Here is a 16,675-nt window from a genome sequence, read left to right on the forward strand (position 1 = left end):
ACACACACAGAGGGGCGGATTAAGGCTCACTGGTGCCCTAAGCACTGACAACTCTTGGTGCCCCCCTCCTTTCCACGCTGACCGACAGAGGTCAGAGTGCACTGCGCCAGCAGTGCTCCTTGTGGTACACCTGGGAAGATAACCCTAGGGTGCACCATGATCAAGAAACAGAACATTATGATCAATTTACACTAGTTTTATCAATTTTTTTTTTTTACAAATCTTCATTCGTTTTTTTCTTTCTTTTCACCCTTTTCTCAACTTTGTGGTGCCCCCTTTGGCCCTGGTGCCTTAAGCACGTGCTTAGTCTGCTTAATGGTTAATACTCCCGTGCACACACACACCTTTTTGGTACGGTTTCCTAACATTTTCTTCTGTTGGTACACCATGGCCCATCCCAACGTGTCTTGCTGGTTAGGACATGGAGAAGTCAACTCGTTTTTCTAAATGTACAAATTTAGTCTGTTTTGTTTTCTTTTCTTTTCCCTGTCCTCGTTGTATTAATGTTTACATCACGTTTCACCGTTTTAGTGCACTATAAATTTCCTAAACGTGAGTCCTTTTATCCACCTTGGACATGACCGATTGAACATGTTATATCATCTGATTGGCTGATACAATTTTTGGCCACGCCTATCTAGTTAATAATTGATCATATAAAAAACGCGCATCGTTTCCAACGTTGTATTACGCAGTTTGTTTAGACAGTCCACGAAGTTGATTTGTACGTGTCAAAGTGGTTATCTAAAAAAAAATGAAGGCAGCAAGACTCATTCGTGTGGCATTTTCGCCGGCTGCAGCACAATGTCAGACGTTCAGTTCAGTATCTACTGCTCCAGCGACCGACTCCGGAAAGAAGAAACACTACCCACTGGTGGTAATAGGAGGGGGCTCTGGTGGGTGCTCGATTGCAGCCAAATTTTGCCGGAGGCTTGGGAAAGGGAAAGTAGCCGTTGTGGAACCTGCCGAGGTAAAGCTACTGATAAGTAATCTGAATAATAGAGGCAGCCTATAACAGAGCCGTCGCAAGTTTGCACACCATGCCCGGGCGAGCCTCAGTACACTGAGGGTATTCCAACTCGGAGAAAAACCCGCAAACTCCGCTGAAAGGTGCCATCCCCGTGGAAAGGGAGAGGCTTGGCTCTACGGCGTATCCTATCACCTGCCCCTTTATGACGGTCCAGCTTATAGGCTATGCGTTTTGCTGGCAACATAATTTTTTTTTTTTTTTAAATCCTGGCGGAACCAGTTTCGGAGTCCTTAAGAATCGCGGAATAATGTGTAAACAACGAAAGTTGCATTAACAGTTCATTGGCACTTTGAATCCACGTTATACTTGCTCTGACAGTCAAAACTTTTTAACTATTAATAGCCACAGACGATTCTGTGAGAATTTATATACGAGTACTTCCTTTCGCTGACCGTCATCTGTTTCGGAGCGGTTGATCACAGCGCCACTGGCGGCAGTTGCATAGATCAGAAAGAACTATGTTGACACAGAGTGACAGGACACAGAGTAGGGATAACAGGCCAAATTTAAAATTTCTTCTCAGGTTAATACATACGGTATTTTTTAGAAGGTCAGAGCATCAGAAATAACAGATTAGCCATTAACGTATACTCCTTTTCATGGTTTTTGCTCATAGCAAGTGCAGACAACTTATTTTATTGCCTGCAAAAAGAACCCCCCAAAACCCTCCAAAAAGTGAGCATTTTTTGTACAGTATATATATTGAAAACAAATCCAGTAATGGCATCTTTTCGGGGTTAATTAATGAAACCGGTACTTGAGAATATAACCAGACTGTTCTTGAAGTATAAATATACAAATGTATGTGGTATATAAAAGAAATTTGGGGGAAATGTGCCTCGGCCAATCCAGAATTTGCAGCTTTAATTACTCAGAATTTACAGTTATGAGTGCATGTCCAATCAAAAAGCCTTATTACCTGTAAAGCTTGTTTTTATTCATGTGAAAGTGAAAAACAAAAGGGATTGGTAATACCTGCCTCCTTACTGTTCAAAAGAAATCTATAAGGACACTGTAACAAGACAATCCAGGTATTTATTCCTTTTAAATGCCTACCTGTATTAGAATTTGTTTAGACTAATTCATCTAAAATTATTGTTTTTATGACTGAAAGTTTACATAAAATGTTTATTTTTCTCATATTTCCTGTGAAAAGTTAAATACAGTTCTGTATATACTTTGTTAATGTATTTATTTATTTTGCCTTTGCTTTTTTGCATAGTAATTGGATTGTGCTGGCATTTTTTTCATGACAGTATTAACTTTTTTTTTAAACAGTGTAAAATAACAATAAAATCACAGACAAATGAAGATGTTTATGCAGGGGGTATGGATGCTACAACAGCCTGAGCTGTGAGTAACCTTAAAAACTTCAAAAGTTTCTTTTAAATTATTACAGGCTGCGGGGTCTTATTCTTCAAACAGAAAACAATCACATCTCATCTCTGAAGATACAAGTAGAAATTTGTGTTAATCTTTTTTACTGCTACATCAATTTCATATCCAAAGGTATCAAACAGGTTTTATACTATTTTGTAGCAGTAATAATAAAAACAACTCTGGTTACAGGTAGTGGTAGCAACGATATTTATATTGAGTATATAGTTCTTCCTGAATTAGTATGACGTTTTGTCAGTCAAGTACCTTACAATAAATCACCATAATGTACTATAAGTATGTTTATTATACTGATAAGGTGATTTCTTGTTGTCACAAATTTCGTTGTACTTTATTGATAAAACATCAGACTGTTGTTGCTACCTCTACCAGGTGTTCAAGGGAGAGAACTGACACATTTCCGGTTAAAGATGAGACGGAGGGTATGTTATAATACAACCCTATTCCCACGAAACAAAGATAAGTACCATAATATTCTTGGCATATTCTATATTTAGATACATAAATAAAACCTCTCCCGTGTGAAACCCTCCATGATCTACATGTTTTGTTGATTTTTCATGAAAATATTCTCTGAGCCGTATCAAATTCTTACCAATAACGTATAGTTTAAAAGAAAAGCCAAATGGTTTCCTTTGCACAGGTTATCACGTAAAATGTTCCTACTATTCATGAAATTATTCAAAGTTAAAAGAATGGGAACCCGATAAAGAAAGGTACCCTCTCTGTACAAAAATAGTAAAATGGTGGCACTCAGCCCGACTGAAGTGCCCTCTAGTTATGTTGTTATCGCTACATAGAATACAATTAATTTTACTATCTATTCTCTTCCTTTGTTTCTCAGCACTGAACTTTCCACTGTGTGACAGTCAATACAAATCATATGTTAATCTAAAATACCTTCAAAGATGACTTCACAATGAAGTTCTTGTCAAAGGTTCATCTGCATATTTTTTTGGAAAGGCTGGACTGTAAACAAACCAGCTGCAATGGAATGCAGATTTCACTTCCGAATCATCACCAAGACCATATTACTCACAGTACACTATTGCTAAAACACACACACAGACAACCACACCATTAGTCTGAGTTTTCTCAAACCCTTGTCACCTCATTTTTGATATTTGGACATTGATATTGGGGTGTATGGTCCGAGTCCTCTCCCTATTGAAAAGTTGGAATTTGCCAACACTGTTTTGTATAGGCATAGGGTAGCCACTTACTAGCCAGCCTAGCAAACTTGAGCAGCCTTTCATCAAGATATACCAGCATGAAATCAATAGAAATATGATTTTATTTACTTACAGCATTCATCATGTCTTTAATCTGCTGACAGATGTGATGAAAGTACATCGTTGCTGAAATTTGACCTGGATCTCGCCATTTGCATTAGTCACATGACTATACATATTCGCAACCTACATGTCAATGACATCAGAGGTCATATAGTCGCATGATATTAATAATAAACAAATTTCTAAAGTTGTTTTACATAGAATTTGGAAATATTATGTAGAAGTCACTAAATGTTTGTAAATAAATATAATCCACACTTGATTCTTAACATATATATTCTGAGAACAACGACCAGAAGACTGTCGGTATCGCAGCAGGTTGGAAAAAGCCATTTTCAACAAGTACTGAGCAGGTATCAGCGAGGTTTTTGTTGGTATCATGTGACTACTGCATTGACATGTGCTCTCTGCTTTGGGGGCAGGGGCCAGTTTTTATATACAAATTTAATGCTGCAATCAGCAACTTTAGAAAATCATAAAAAATCAAATACACAAGTTAGGTCAAAAAGGTCCTTATTTTTGGATACCTAATTTATACTATAACAAAGCATAAGAATATTATCCACTTGACTAAATAAGTCAATGGCAGTTCATAGCAGAAGAAGTTTATGCAAACCAACCCCAAATTTCTACCTGCAATTTTCATGTCCAAATGTCATTTTTGACACCATGTGATGCTCACAATGCAGATACAAGCCCTTTTCCAAGATGACAATTCTGCAAAACAGTGTATACTAAACAGGCTGATGCAACTGAAAATAGTTGTTATCCAAGCTGTTTTTGAGATATTCTACTTGCCCCAAACCCATGTATTTACTGCTATGGCAGGCTAGCTCTTCTTCTGAGCTGACTATTTGTTGTTGTTGTAGGGTTTAACGCCATTTTCAGCACATGATAGGCTGGTGGAGGAAGAACCTGGGAAATCCCCAGAAAGAACAACTGACCCTCGAGAAGCTACTGGCAAGCTTTCTCACATACTCACATTGGCCGAATCCGAGACTTGAACCTATGCAGACAGAGGTGAGATGGCAGTGATCCATAATGGAGAGCGCTTTAGATGACTTGGCCACTCGGGGCCCCTGTCGACTATTGGTATTTCACTATCAGCATACAGCAGAGTAACTATGGAAGGTGTACATGCCTGACATCAATTTCAAGAACAACACTAGCCCGAAACATCTAGTTCAAAAATATATTCGTAAACAACAATAGCTGAAAAAGTCACACCATAGCCTTAAGTTAAGAAATTTGCCAGGGGCCAATTTACAAAACTGGACCCTGCCACCTTAGTGAATCTGATTTTACTTCAAGTTGCTTCAACATTTACAGACTTCTGGTCATTGTTTTCAAAATAAATATTTTGAGAAGTTTGTGTTCTTTCATTTTTCTATAAAGATTACATGACTTTCATTCATATGTTCGATTTGTTTTCCTACAGCAACATTAGGGATGGGTTATTGTTGATGCCATGTGACTATGACTGCTAATGTCATGGACATGTAGGCTGATGACTGCTAATGTCATGGACATGTAGGCTGTGAAATTTGTGTAGTCATGTGACTCAATGCAAATGGTGAGATCCAGGTGAAATTTCTGCAATGATGTACTTTCGTCTTGTCTTTCAGCAGATTAAAGATCTAACAAATGCTATGCTCACAATTTCTGAGAAAATAAATCATATTCCTATCAATTTCATGCAGGTATATCTCGATGAGAGGTCGTTCAAATTTGCTAGGTGGCTACTAAGCAGCTACCCTATGCCGACACCAAATGGTGTCGGTGAATTCCAACTTTTTGAATGGCAGTAGTAATTCATAATGCATAAAGCAAGATGGATCATTACAGTTCCCATAACATCATGTAGACCACAATACCACATTACATCAATCAATATCTTGAACAAACTGAGCAATAAATTGGAATGCATTTTGTGTTCAGCTTACATCATTTTGCTGTTTTCTTACATCCAAGGGTAATTATCTGGGTAAAGTATATTTTATCCCTTTGACCTGTATTTCATTCTCAGACAGTTTAAAATGATTTAGTAGAGAACTTGAGTAGGTTCTAGTATAAAGTTTTCATCTCTGTCCTCACACTAAATACCCTATAACTATGTTTATAAACAATAACTGAAGGCTATACAAGCAGATATGTGTTACTCAGGAAGTCACCCCATCATAAACATAAATTAACTGCTTGGACCTCTAATAAACAGTTTAAATGACCAATACAGAATAGAATTTTGTATTTTAAATGAAGGTCTCATTTTGATTTACAAAGATATTTTCTCTGACAAAATGAGACAAATATCCAACATTGGAGCTTGTATATGGTGTAGGAATATATACATGCTGATATCATTTAATATCATTCCAATTAAATATTATATATGTGCATTGGGGGGGGTGTTAATTTTTTTATTTTTGTTAAATTGTATTTAATTTTTTTTTTAACAAAAATTAATTTTTTACTTTTAACTTCATTATATTTTCAAAGTCAATATACATAACATATTCAAATTTGATATGTCTGTCATTATTAATAAAGATTTTATACCAATTTAAACTTTTCTCAAATACTGCACTGACAGGACATAGAACACAATTAATTTTACTATATATTCTCTAAGTTTGTTTCTCAGTTAACTGAACTTCCACTGTGTGACAATGAATACAAATCATATGTTAATCTACAATACCTTCAAAGATGACTTGTCAAAGGTTCATCGTCTTTTTTTTTTGAGAGGCTGGACTGTAAACAAATCAGCGTGCAATGGAACACAGATTTCACTTCCAGATTATCACCAAGACCTTATTACCCACTGTACACTGTCGCCAAAACACACACAGACAACCACACCATAAGCTCATATTCTAAAAAATAAACAACTGCCTTTAAATCCATACCAAGAATGCCTAAATCTAACTCTTGCATCACCACTAAAAGGAGACAGGAAAAAATGCTCTAAAAATAGACTGGAACTACATTCATGGGTGCTGAACTGGAACTATTAATTGTGACCTGATTCCAGAGTGACACTAATGATGTCACAAGAGAGTAGTGGAGTTCGTAATTGTTCATAACATTATCTACTTAAATGTTCATCGCACAGCGTAGTTGGAAGATGAATGCACATATTTATTGATAAACTGTTTGTATATCTTGCTTAATTTATGCCGTACAGGTATAGATTATATTTTGCAACTAGTTTTACAAGTTGAGGTTATTGTGGTATGTTTGTTTGGATGAGAGTTAGCAAGAACTTCACATATAAAGGGCTGAATTGTACAACTAGGCATTGTTGCTGTGGGATTGTAATAGGTGGAAGCAATATAGACTACATTTACACGCTTTTTGATCATGTAGAGATGAACGATGAGCAAACTGCAAGTACCATATTTACTGTATGTGTTTGGACAGTGTATTTGTTGCAACCCCATAAATTAATTTTAAAAGAAATTATTTTGTGCACTGTATGTTCTGGGACACATCATTTTTTCTTTTAGTCATAAATTGTGGGACACCTTTTAAATCATTCGAAAATTACATGTTGGGAATTGCACTCCATCTGAAATTTTATTTTTAAAAATATAAAACTTTATACTTGAGATAAAACTCTTTAATCCACTGCAGCAGCATCTCATCAACACAACCCTTCTCCTGCACACATAGGATCCATTCTTTCAGTGCATGAATAGCTTTTTTTAGCTTTCTCATACTGTGAGAAATTGTTAGATGCGACACATCACCTGAAGCAGAAACTGCAAGGACTGAAGTCAGATTTTTTTCAAAAAGTGCATTAGAATTTCATCCATGTTAATGATCATATTGTCGGTGAAATCATCTGCTTCTCTTCTGGCCTTCACAAATTCATCACATGATTTTATTTTCTTCATATCTTCTGGGCGATGCTGAGTCATCGATGTCCATGCACGAAGCACTATTGTGTCACTTTAAAAGTTGTTCCATTGTTTCAATTTATTTTCAAAATTCCCGTGAATACCAGTGAAAAGGAACCAAAGTTTGCTTCCATATCTCGGCTGTCTTTGCATATTCCCAAAAAAAATTGGCACATTTAAAAGAATCCATAGTCGGCTTCCGAGGTCAGCTTGCTTTGCAATAAGATAACTTTTGTATTGATATCCTTTAAAAAAAAGAAAATGGCTTTAGAGTAGCCAAAGTCAGCTTTCGCGGTCGTCTTGCTTTGTAATAAAAATAACCTTTGTCTTTGATGTCCTGTCGGTAAGTTCAAAGGCTGAGTGGTCTAAAGCGCTCTCCATTACGGATCACTGCCATCTCACATCTGTCTGCGTGGGTTCGAGTCTCGGATTCGGCCAATGTGGGTATGTGAGAAAGCTTGCCAGTAGCTTCTCGAGGGTCAGTGGTTCTTTCCGGGGATTTCCCGGGTTCTTCCTCCACCATTAATACTGGCCGCCATGTATAGCCTATCATATGCTGAAAAATGGCATTAAACCCTACAACAACAACAACAGTTCAAAGAAGGAGTTTACTGCCTGCTGCCAGTTGTTTATTCACCACCAGGGCTTCTATGTGCTTGGCATCTGTAGTTGTAATTAATACAAAGGAGCATTAATGCCTGTTGGTAAATAGTAATGATACTTTTGTAATCCATGCTGGTGAAAAGATTGTCACTTGCACTCAGGTGAATGTATTTTCAAAAAATGATTTTTATTTGCGAGATAGTGTCATACATTAGGCCTGGATATAATTAAATCTTGATTACTTTGCACCTAACACCATATTATGCGTGAATAGCAGTTGTCTTCACGATATTGGTTGATTATTTCCCTCTCGATTTGCAAAATCATCTGCTTCTCTTCTGGCCTTCACGAATTCATCACATGATTTTATTTTCTTCAAATATTCTTGGCGACACTGCGTCATCGATGCCCATGAACGAAACAGTGTATTGTATTACTATAAAATTTGTTCCATTGTTTCAATTTATTTTCAAAATTCCCGTGAATACTGGTGAAAAGGAACCAAAGTTTGCTTCCATATCTCAGCCATCTTTGTAAAAAAAATAAAAAATAAAAAAATTGGCACATTTATAAAAATCCATAGTCGGCTTCCTATTTCAGCTTGTTTTGCAATAAAATAACATCCGCATTGATATCCTTTAAAAAAACGACAACCAAAATCGGCTTCTGATGTCAGCTTGCTTTGTAATAAAAATAACATTTGTCGTTGATGTCCTGTCAGTAAATTCAAAGAAGGAGTTTACTGCTTGCTTCCAGTTGTGTTTATTCACCATCTTTAGTAATAATTAATACAGAGGAGTATGGATGTCTGTGGGTATATTTTATTCTATAATGCTCATGTTGAAATAAAGGAATAAATGATAACAGTGCGAGGTTAGTTCCTTTCTTTTTATTATCAGATAAGTTATCTATTTTACTGCAGCATGTATTGGGGGGAGCACAAATGCAATGCAAATTAATTTTGTTTCTTAAGTCTTGGGACATGACCTGGGTGAAAAAAAGTTTCACCATAAGTTCTGGGACAAAAAAAAAATAATTTTATCGTGTCCTAATATGTACGATAAAATTGGTATATTGTCACATTTATTGTATTTTTTAATGCTTGCAATTTTAATATAATATGCTAGTGTCATAAATTTTTTAAGTTTTTAACGATGATAGTTTGAATGTTGAAGAGGTTTCGTTGCACATGTGGTGGTACAACATGTATCACGTGGAATATTTAATAGCTCTAAGTCAGATTGCAAGTCTTTTTTTATGTATCACTAAAACCTATAACAGTGTATCTCCTATGGGTGCAAGACTGAGAGCTAAAAACTTTGGTATCAAAACTGGGGGTCAAATGAAAGATTTGGGGGTCTCTGAAGCATGAATGAGGGTAAAGGGAAACACTGCCTATTTGTGAGTTGAAGTCGTTAATTTATATAATGAATGTCACAAATTTTTATTTCCTAATGATCAGTTACCCAGATACCCGATGACAGAGAAATAATTTTAAATTTGAACCTGAACCCGAACTACTTTGTTTAAGTTTATACATGCCAACCCTCCCCCCAGGTATAAGCAAAATTATTACTAATACGAGTGGCAAAAAATGCATTCTGAGCATAAAAAGGAGCAATCTATATATTATATGCCATAATTGCAGAAAACCATACAAAATATGTACACTTATTTATGTTACTTAGCTTGATCTGCAGTTAAAATTCTTGTCACAAATGATTTGCATTAGTATGAGAAGACAGACACAAAAATGGCAAATTATTTATACACAACATTCACTTTAAATAATTTACATCACATATTAACTTACACTAAAAAGTCATAAATCACTGTAGAATTCTTCATTCAGAATTTGTAAGCGCTGTTGATTTGTCTTTTTCCTGATGCAGTACATTCTTCAGTGTAACAAAATCCCTCTCCTCCAACATTTTTCAGTCAGATAATATTTACGAATCAGATCGATAAAACTTCTGTGCAGTTGGTGCTTACACCCCTCATACACAGATCCATTGGTAGGCCTATCATAAATTTTAATGGTCAAGTTCTGATAAATGTCAAACATAACAGTCAGACATCTTAATATGAACAAATTTTGTTTTATCAGTTTAGTTTTCTTAACGGAAAACAACTAACTTGGATGGATAATCTTATTAAGCTGGTTGAAAATGAACCTTTACTATTAACTTTGAAATTAGATGGCTGTTCTGGATGACAGGATAAAATTCAAGACCTCATTTCCCTTGAGACTCTTGCTTTGGTACAATCAAATGAACCCAATGCCTGCAACCTTGAACTTAACATTGTGCCCGACTGAAAAATTTGATGGAATTATCATGTTTTGTGGCATCGGGCTGTTCTTGTTTGCGTACAGGGCAGGATTCACTGTCTTATACAGATGCTGAATCATCTCTGTCTTCTGAAGGCTGTACTGATATTACCTTTTTGCCCAATGGACCAGACATATTAACACCATCGAACTGGATCTTAATGATAATAATAATAATAATAATGACTGACTGCGGAGGCTAATCATTAGAACTACTTAGCACTTTTGAATATTAGATAACACATACAAGCATATAACGACACAACAAAAACATGCTGAAAATAATTAAGGAAGTTAACAGTCTTGAAATGGGGTGTAAACATTGTTTTATTTTCACGGACATTTGTGAACCATTAGATATAGAAGATTCCTTTGTGTTTCTCCGCTTTCCACATTTTGCTTTGCTTTTCTGAGGATTGCCAATCAATATGTCATAGAGAAAACAATTGTGAAAGATTAATTCATTGTTAAGAGAAATCAATTGCAGCACATATAGTTCACAATATCCCATAATATGTTCATCCCACGCGTTTTACAAATAAACAAAAGTTAAATCCATATTTTTTCCCCATTAACCTATAAATGTCACTACTGAATGTACAAAGTCCAAGAACTTGTCCTCATTGTCTGAAAACATTTTAAAATCCTCCATCATCTTCTAGCAAATTGACGTGGTCTAGTCATTGTAAATAAAGTCAGACTCCCCTTCTTTGATCATGCAGCTTTGGAAATCTATTAAAGGTTCCAACTGAGTAAATGTCAATCGTGCTGCAAAATCAAATAACAACCCTTTGTTACTTGCCACTTTGCAAGTACCACATCCGTGGCTCTATCAAAGGGTTGTCAAGTGGGTAAACAAGCTAAGGGATTAAGGTTAAACATTTACTGGAAGAGGCATAACTCTTCTTGGCATTGAGCAAGTACACATGTCAGTTTCGTTGCTCAATGAGAGGGATTGTCAACTTGAAAACACAATGAGTGCTACCTTTACCAGTCATTGGCTTATGGGGGCACATCCTTGTACACAGTAAACAGGGGGAAACTTGTACACAGTAAACAGGTACCTGTTTTCGGAAGGCATAGTTGTAAATGCTACATTATTTGCTTAAAAACACTCAGCGGAATGTGCAGTTGCAACATGTTTTAGTTAAAATAATTTATAGCAGATAAACTAGGGAATCAATTTGGTATTGTATATACAGGTGCCTTGTTCTTCTACAGTGGAAAATGTGTTGTGTCAAACAAGCCATGTATTGGGAAAGAGTTTAAAATATTTTCAATTTATTATATTCATATTGATGTCTTGGGATAGAGTGTGACATTTGAAGACTTTGGCTCAGTCAGGTTGTATCTGCTACATTGTAGTCATTTGCAAGGACATGAGGTGCATTACAAAGAAGAAATAAATTAGATGATTTAATGTCACTGGTGTTGGATATTCACTGATAAGTGCAAACTATAAGGAAGGAGTGCACAACAAGTGGCCCACCATAAATTTTGACTATTCCACTGTCCTTATCCTTACTTTACACAGTACATTTATGCTTTTATTATGGACATAACATTTTTTGCAGTTCAACCTACTTGGTTCCAATCAAGGTCTGTCCTGGCCCTTGTAAATTGTGTGTATTGAACTACATCCATTTCCTCCTCCTCCTTTCATCTACTCCTTCTTGTCTTGATGAAAAGGGGAAGCTTCCCTTTCCTGGCAGAAACTCTCACTCATTGTATTACATTGTATAATAAACATTTAGGTGAGTTGTATCTTGGAGCAAGATCTCAACATTTTGTTATCTAGCGATGGAGACCAACACTTATGTAAAGAAAGTATGTCTTCTTCAGAAACGAGGACTAAAGAGCAGTAAAATGGTGACTTCCTTGCTTATACAGAACCATCTACCCACTCAAGAATTCAGAACCTCAAATAGCTAACTTCTACAACTCTTTGATGAGAAACAGCACCAATCACAATCAAATGTTACCATTCCATCATCACTGACACCCTGCATTGTCATAGAAGAGTGGATATTGGACAAAAAGACCTATGTGATCTTTTGATTACACACATCCAAAGACATTAGCTCTTTGCCAAAAAGAATCCATCATGGGTACTAACCTAACTGAACAGGACACCAAATGAAGTGCTCTCAAAAGCCTAATTGGTTCACTTCTCCTAAGACCTAATTCCTCTATACATCAGCGAAAGCAGGCAGAATCAGCAAAATATGTGATCTATAAGTGGACCTGTTCTAGCAGTCGAAATAAGTGAATTTTGTGATCACTGTGTCTTTGTGTCTAGGTTACGCTCCTCCTCTGATAATCGTATACTCATTATTCCCGCTATGACAACAAAAGTCATATTGGCTCACTTATTTCGACTGCAAGAACAAACTTAAATACCTAATGTTTCCTACCTTAAATATTCTCAGGATGTTTTTATTTGTTTTCTAATTTCATGGTGTTTGTTTTTGTAATCATATCATTATATATGTTTTTTATGTTATAGGTGTTTAATGTTGTAAAGTGCTTAGAGCTTCTAAAGATTAGATGCTATACAAAGTCCTCATTATTATTATTATTATTATTTGAGGAAAAAGTTGTTTTTTTGTGTAGAAAAATATGTTTCTTGAATACTTACCCCATCATAATACATATGCACCCTCCCAGCTTCCCTACAAGTGCATCCATATAGAGCATGATTCCACACGTAGTAGTTGCAGTAGTCGTGTGATATGGTGCCAATCCCTGAATCTAGGGGAGATGACTCTAACTGCAACCTAGATGGGCAGTTAACATTTAGCTTATTACCTACAGCCTTTTAGCCTTTTGAGGGCTGGATTTGGGAGGTTGCAGTAATTCTCCCAGGGTAATAAGCTCAAGGTGTTATTGAAGAAACATTTGATTGATTTTTCAGAACTGGCTATAAAAAAAATCTATTTGCAAATGGCATCTCTGGCAAAGCAGCTTATGTTCAATTTCTCAAGGATTTAAACAAACTCATCTTCTTGCTACTCATTGGATTGTTCAGAATTGTCGTTGGCATTTTTGTTTCACTGCTTACAAACTCAATACTGATGTACACGGTTCAAAGTCTTTTTGACAAAATGGTATAGAATTTTTCTTGTCAGTTATTCTTTCACAAATTCACTACCACATGTAGACCGCTCTTGTGGCCTAGTGGTTAGAGCATCCACCTTGGATGCGGGAGGTCATGGGTTCGATCCCTGGCTGAGTCATACCACAGAGTTATAAAAATGGTACTAACAGCTGCCTCGCTTGGCACTCACATTAAGACGTTAGTGTTAGGACTGGTTGGCCTGGTGTCAGGATAATGTGACTGGGTGGGACATCATGCTACATGTCTGCGGCATGATGCCCCAGTGCTAGACGTCATTATAAACTGCCATACTGTAGACATCGTTGCGATAGGACTGAAAATTGTTAAAGCTACATTCAAATCCAAATAGATACACACACACACACACACACTCTCTCTGACTGCCACATGCTAAATGAAACTTTATGGAATGAAATGGGACATCACTGTTACCTAAATATACAACTGTTTCATCATCAGGACCATCCCCCACCAACATTTACTAATTTGTGCACTACCAATTTCCCTTGTTTCAAATTATCTTTAAAATGTTTTGTCAATTGTCAGTTAAAGTGTAGCATTTTACATTGTCTGAGAATATTTGCATCAAGGTCAGAATTTGTGGTCAGGTTTTGGTCAAGTTTTTATCACACGTATGTTTCCAAACTCATGATCTATGAGATGTTGTTTTTTTCCTATCTTTTCGTTTAATTTTGTTTCAGTTGCTTCTATTTCCTCCATTTATTTATGGATTTTATTCGCATTTACTGATGAGTTAATATGAAGCTATAAACCGATTCAGTCTGTGTGATCTGCTTACTTTTCATTTTGACCTCAAGGTCAGGGTCACAAAGTAAATGTTTGTTAAGGTTTTGGTTGAAGTCTTTTTAATTGCTTATGTTCTTAGACAACTTAATGGATTTCTTTACACTTAGGATCAATTATTATGAAGCTAATTGATCCTGGACTATTTTTGTCAACACCTTTCCACTTGAAGTCAAGGTGACAGAGAAAATCAGGGGTAAGGTTTTGTTTCAGTTACTTGTATCTTCAAAACCCCTCAATGGATGTATTTCATAACTGGAACTGTTATTATAAAGCTGTGACAATGCAATATTCTGTGACATGCTCACTCATCCTTTGGGGTCACATTCATTCTTTTTCTATTAGTGCTTCGATAATTTTCTTGATGTGGAAGCCTTGGCCACCTTGTTCTAATAGCAATTTACATATGTGTCACCTTTTATATTGTATTATTTGAAATTCTGTGTTTTTATGAAACAAAATTCAAGATTTTAATTTAAACCAGAGAGTGATCTTTGCTTTGTTGCTTTGGAAGTATAATGGTTTTTTTTATGGTTATACTTTGAGGATGGTTTATATACAATACTAAAAATAATAATATTTTATTGTCATTAAATCTTCTTGAATGCTGTATGTTTTGGGGGATACAGTAAATTAATGTAATTATAATTATTTTTTTCTTCTGTTTTATTTATTTACAATATGTACGAGTTATTGTTATTTCTGAATAAAAAATAATTTGACTTTTAAAGATTTATTTTAATGTCTTGCTAAAGTTTATATGACCAATATGTCATTTTTGGTAATGGTAAGCTGTACCAACCATTCACCAGATGGCCTTATGAAATGACCTAACCTGAGAAAGCTTGTCAACTTGTATTTAAGTATAAAAGTTCTGTTTGTCACGAAATACTTATCCTAAATCAGAAATTTGCATTGAAAAGGTATTGTTTAGATGTTGTGATTTCAGTTATGTTTAAACTTTATTGTTGTTTCTTTATCTTGAATTATAATTACTTTAATTTAATACTTTATAAATATGGTGTGTGAATATATATATATATCCTGCAAATAAATGGAAAACAAACATCTATTCTATCCACTAGATAATCATATACTATAACCTGATCAATTTCATTAAAACAAACATTCTGATTTAAATTTTGAAAATCTTGATTTATTTTTCAACCCTAGTTTCAACAATCAGGCTAGCCAAAGAGAAGAAATTGTCTTTTTTTTATTCCTAGAGATTCTTTTCTGTCCCTACAATGGACTCTTGGATTTTTTACTTATTATTGAAAATGTAGTATTGAAATGAAAAGAGATTAGATTTCCATTTGTTCCTTTCCAGCACCACTACTACCAGCCATTATGGACACTAGTAGGGTCGGGGTTAAAGACTGTTGACCAGTCTTCACGTGCCATGGAAACTGTCCTGCCCAAACACTGTGAGTGGCAGAAAACACGAGCTGTAGAGTTCAATCCAGAAAAAAACATTGTGCATCTACAGAATGGTGACCAGGTTAGCTACACATCTTTATTGTTTCAGACTCAGTTTAGGGATAAATCAAGTTTTCGTTCAGTTAAATTAGTCATCACACAACATAATTCACCCCTTTGGATGTGGTAGGTCGTGAGTTCGAACCCCAGCCAAGTCATATCAAAGACAAAACGTTAGTAGCTGCCTCACCTGGCTCTTTAGCATTAAGAGGTTAGCATTAGGACTGGTCAGCCTTTTGTCAGGATAATGTGACTGGGTGGGACATCACATCACTATAAACTTTGCTTCAGACATTATAATCATTTGACTAAAAAAGTGTTAAAGCTACATTAAAAATTCAAGTCTCACAGACAGACACGCAAAAACACACACACAGACATAACACACCAGCGAAAAGCTCATCCTAAAATTTAACAAAGTATTGCAATATCTTTTTAATTATAGCCATCTTTTATTGATAAATCCAGCCCTACCCTTTCTACAAATTGTCAAGGTATCTGTGCTTATCACAGTATAAGTACTGCAGTCAGTTAAATAACTCTGTCAATAACTCAGTCATATTATTACAGTTTTTTTATGATTAATATGGTCAGGGAATATTGTTCAGTTTTATGTTTGTACATTTATCTTTCTGTCTGGTTAAGTTAACATTGAAGTAGGTTTTCCGGCATTGAGGTGTTGCATTCAGTTTTATTAGCACCTTTGATATTTCTTGTTCT

At 35.7% G+C, this 16,675-nt stretch overlaps 1 protein-coding gene across 1 annotated transcript in view; it reads left to right on the forward strand.

The window, feature by feature from the left end:
- The first annotated feature begins 258 nt into the window (after positions 1-258).
- Positions 259-16,675, forward strand: part of LOC149793110 (sulfide:quinone oxidoreductase, mitochondrial-like) — a 58,561-nt gene continuing 42,144 nt past the window's right edge. The window contains exons 1-2 of the mRNA XM_089967019.1: positions 259-970; positions 15,807-15,977. Coding sequence (XP_089823145.1) covers positions 755-970; positions 15,807-15,977 — 387 coding nt within the window. The 5' untranslated portion in view covers positions 259-754. The remainder of the gene's footprint in view (positions 971-15,806; positions 15,978-16,675) is intronic.

The sequence above is a fragment of the Sinohyriopsis cumingii genome, chromosome 8 (genome assembly GCF_028554795.1).
Source record: "Sinohyriopsis cumingii isolate HCF-2022 chromosome 8, ASM2855479v2, whole genome shotgun sequence".
Taxonomy (NCBI): domain Eukaryota; kingdom Metazoa; phylum Mollusca; class Bivalvia; order Unionida; family Unionidae; genus Sinohyriopsis; species Sinohyriopsis cumingii.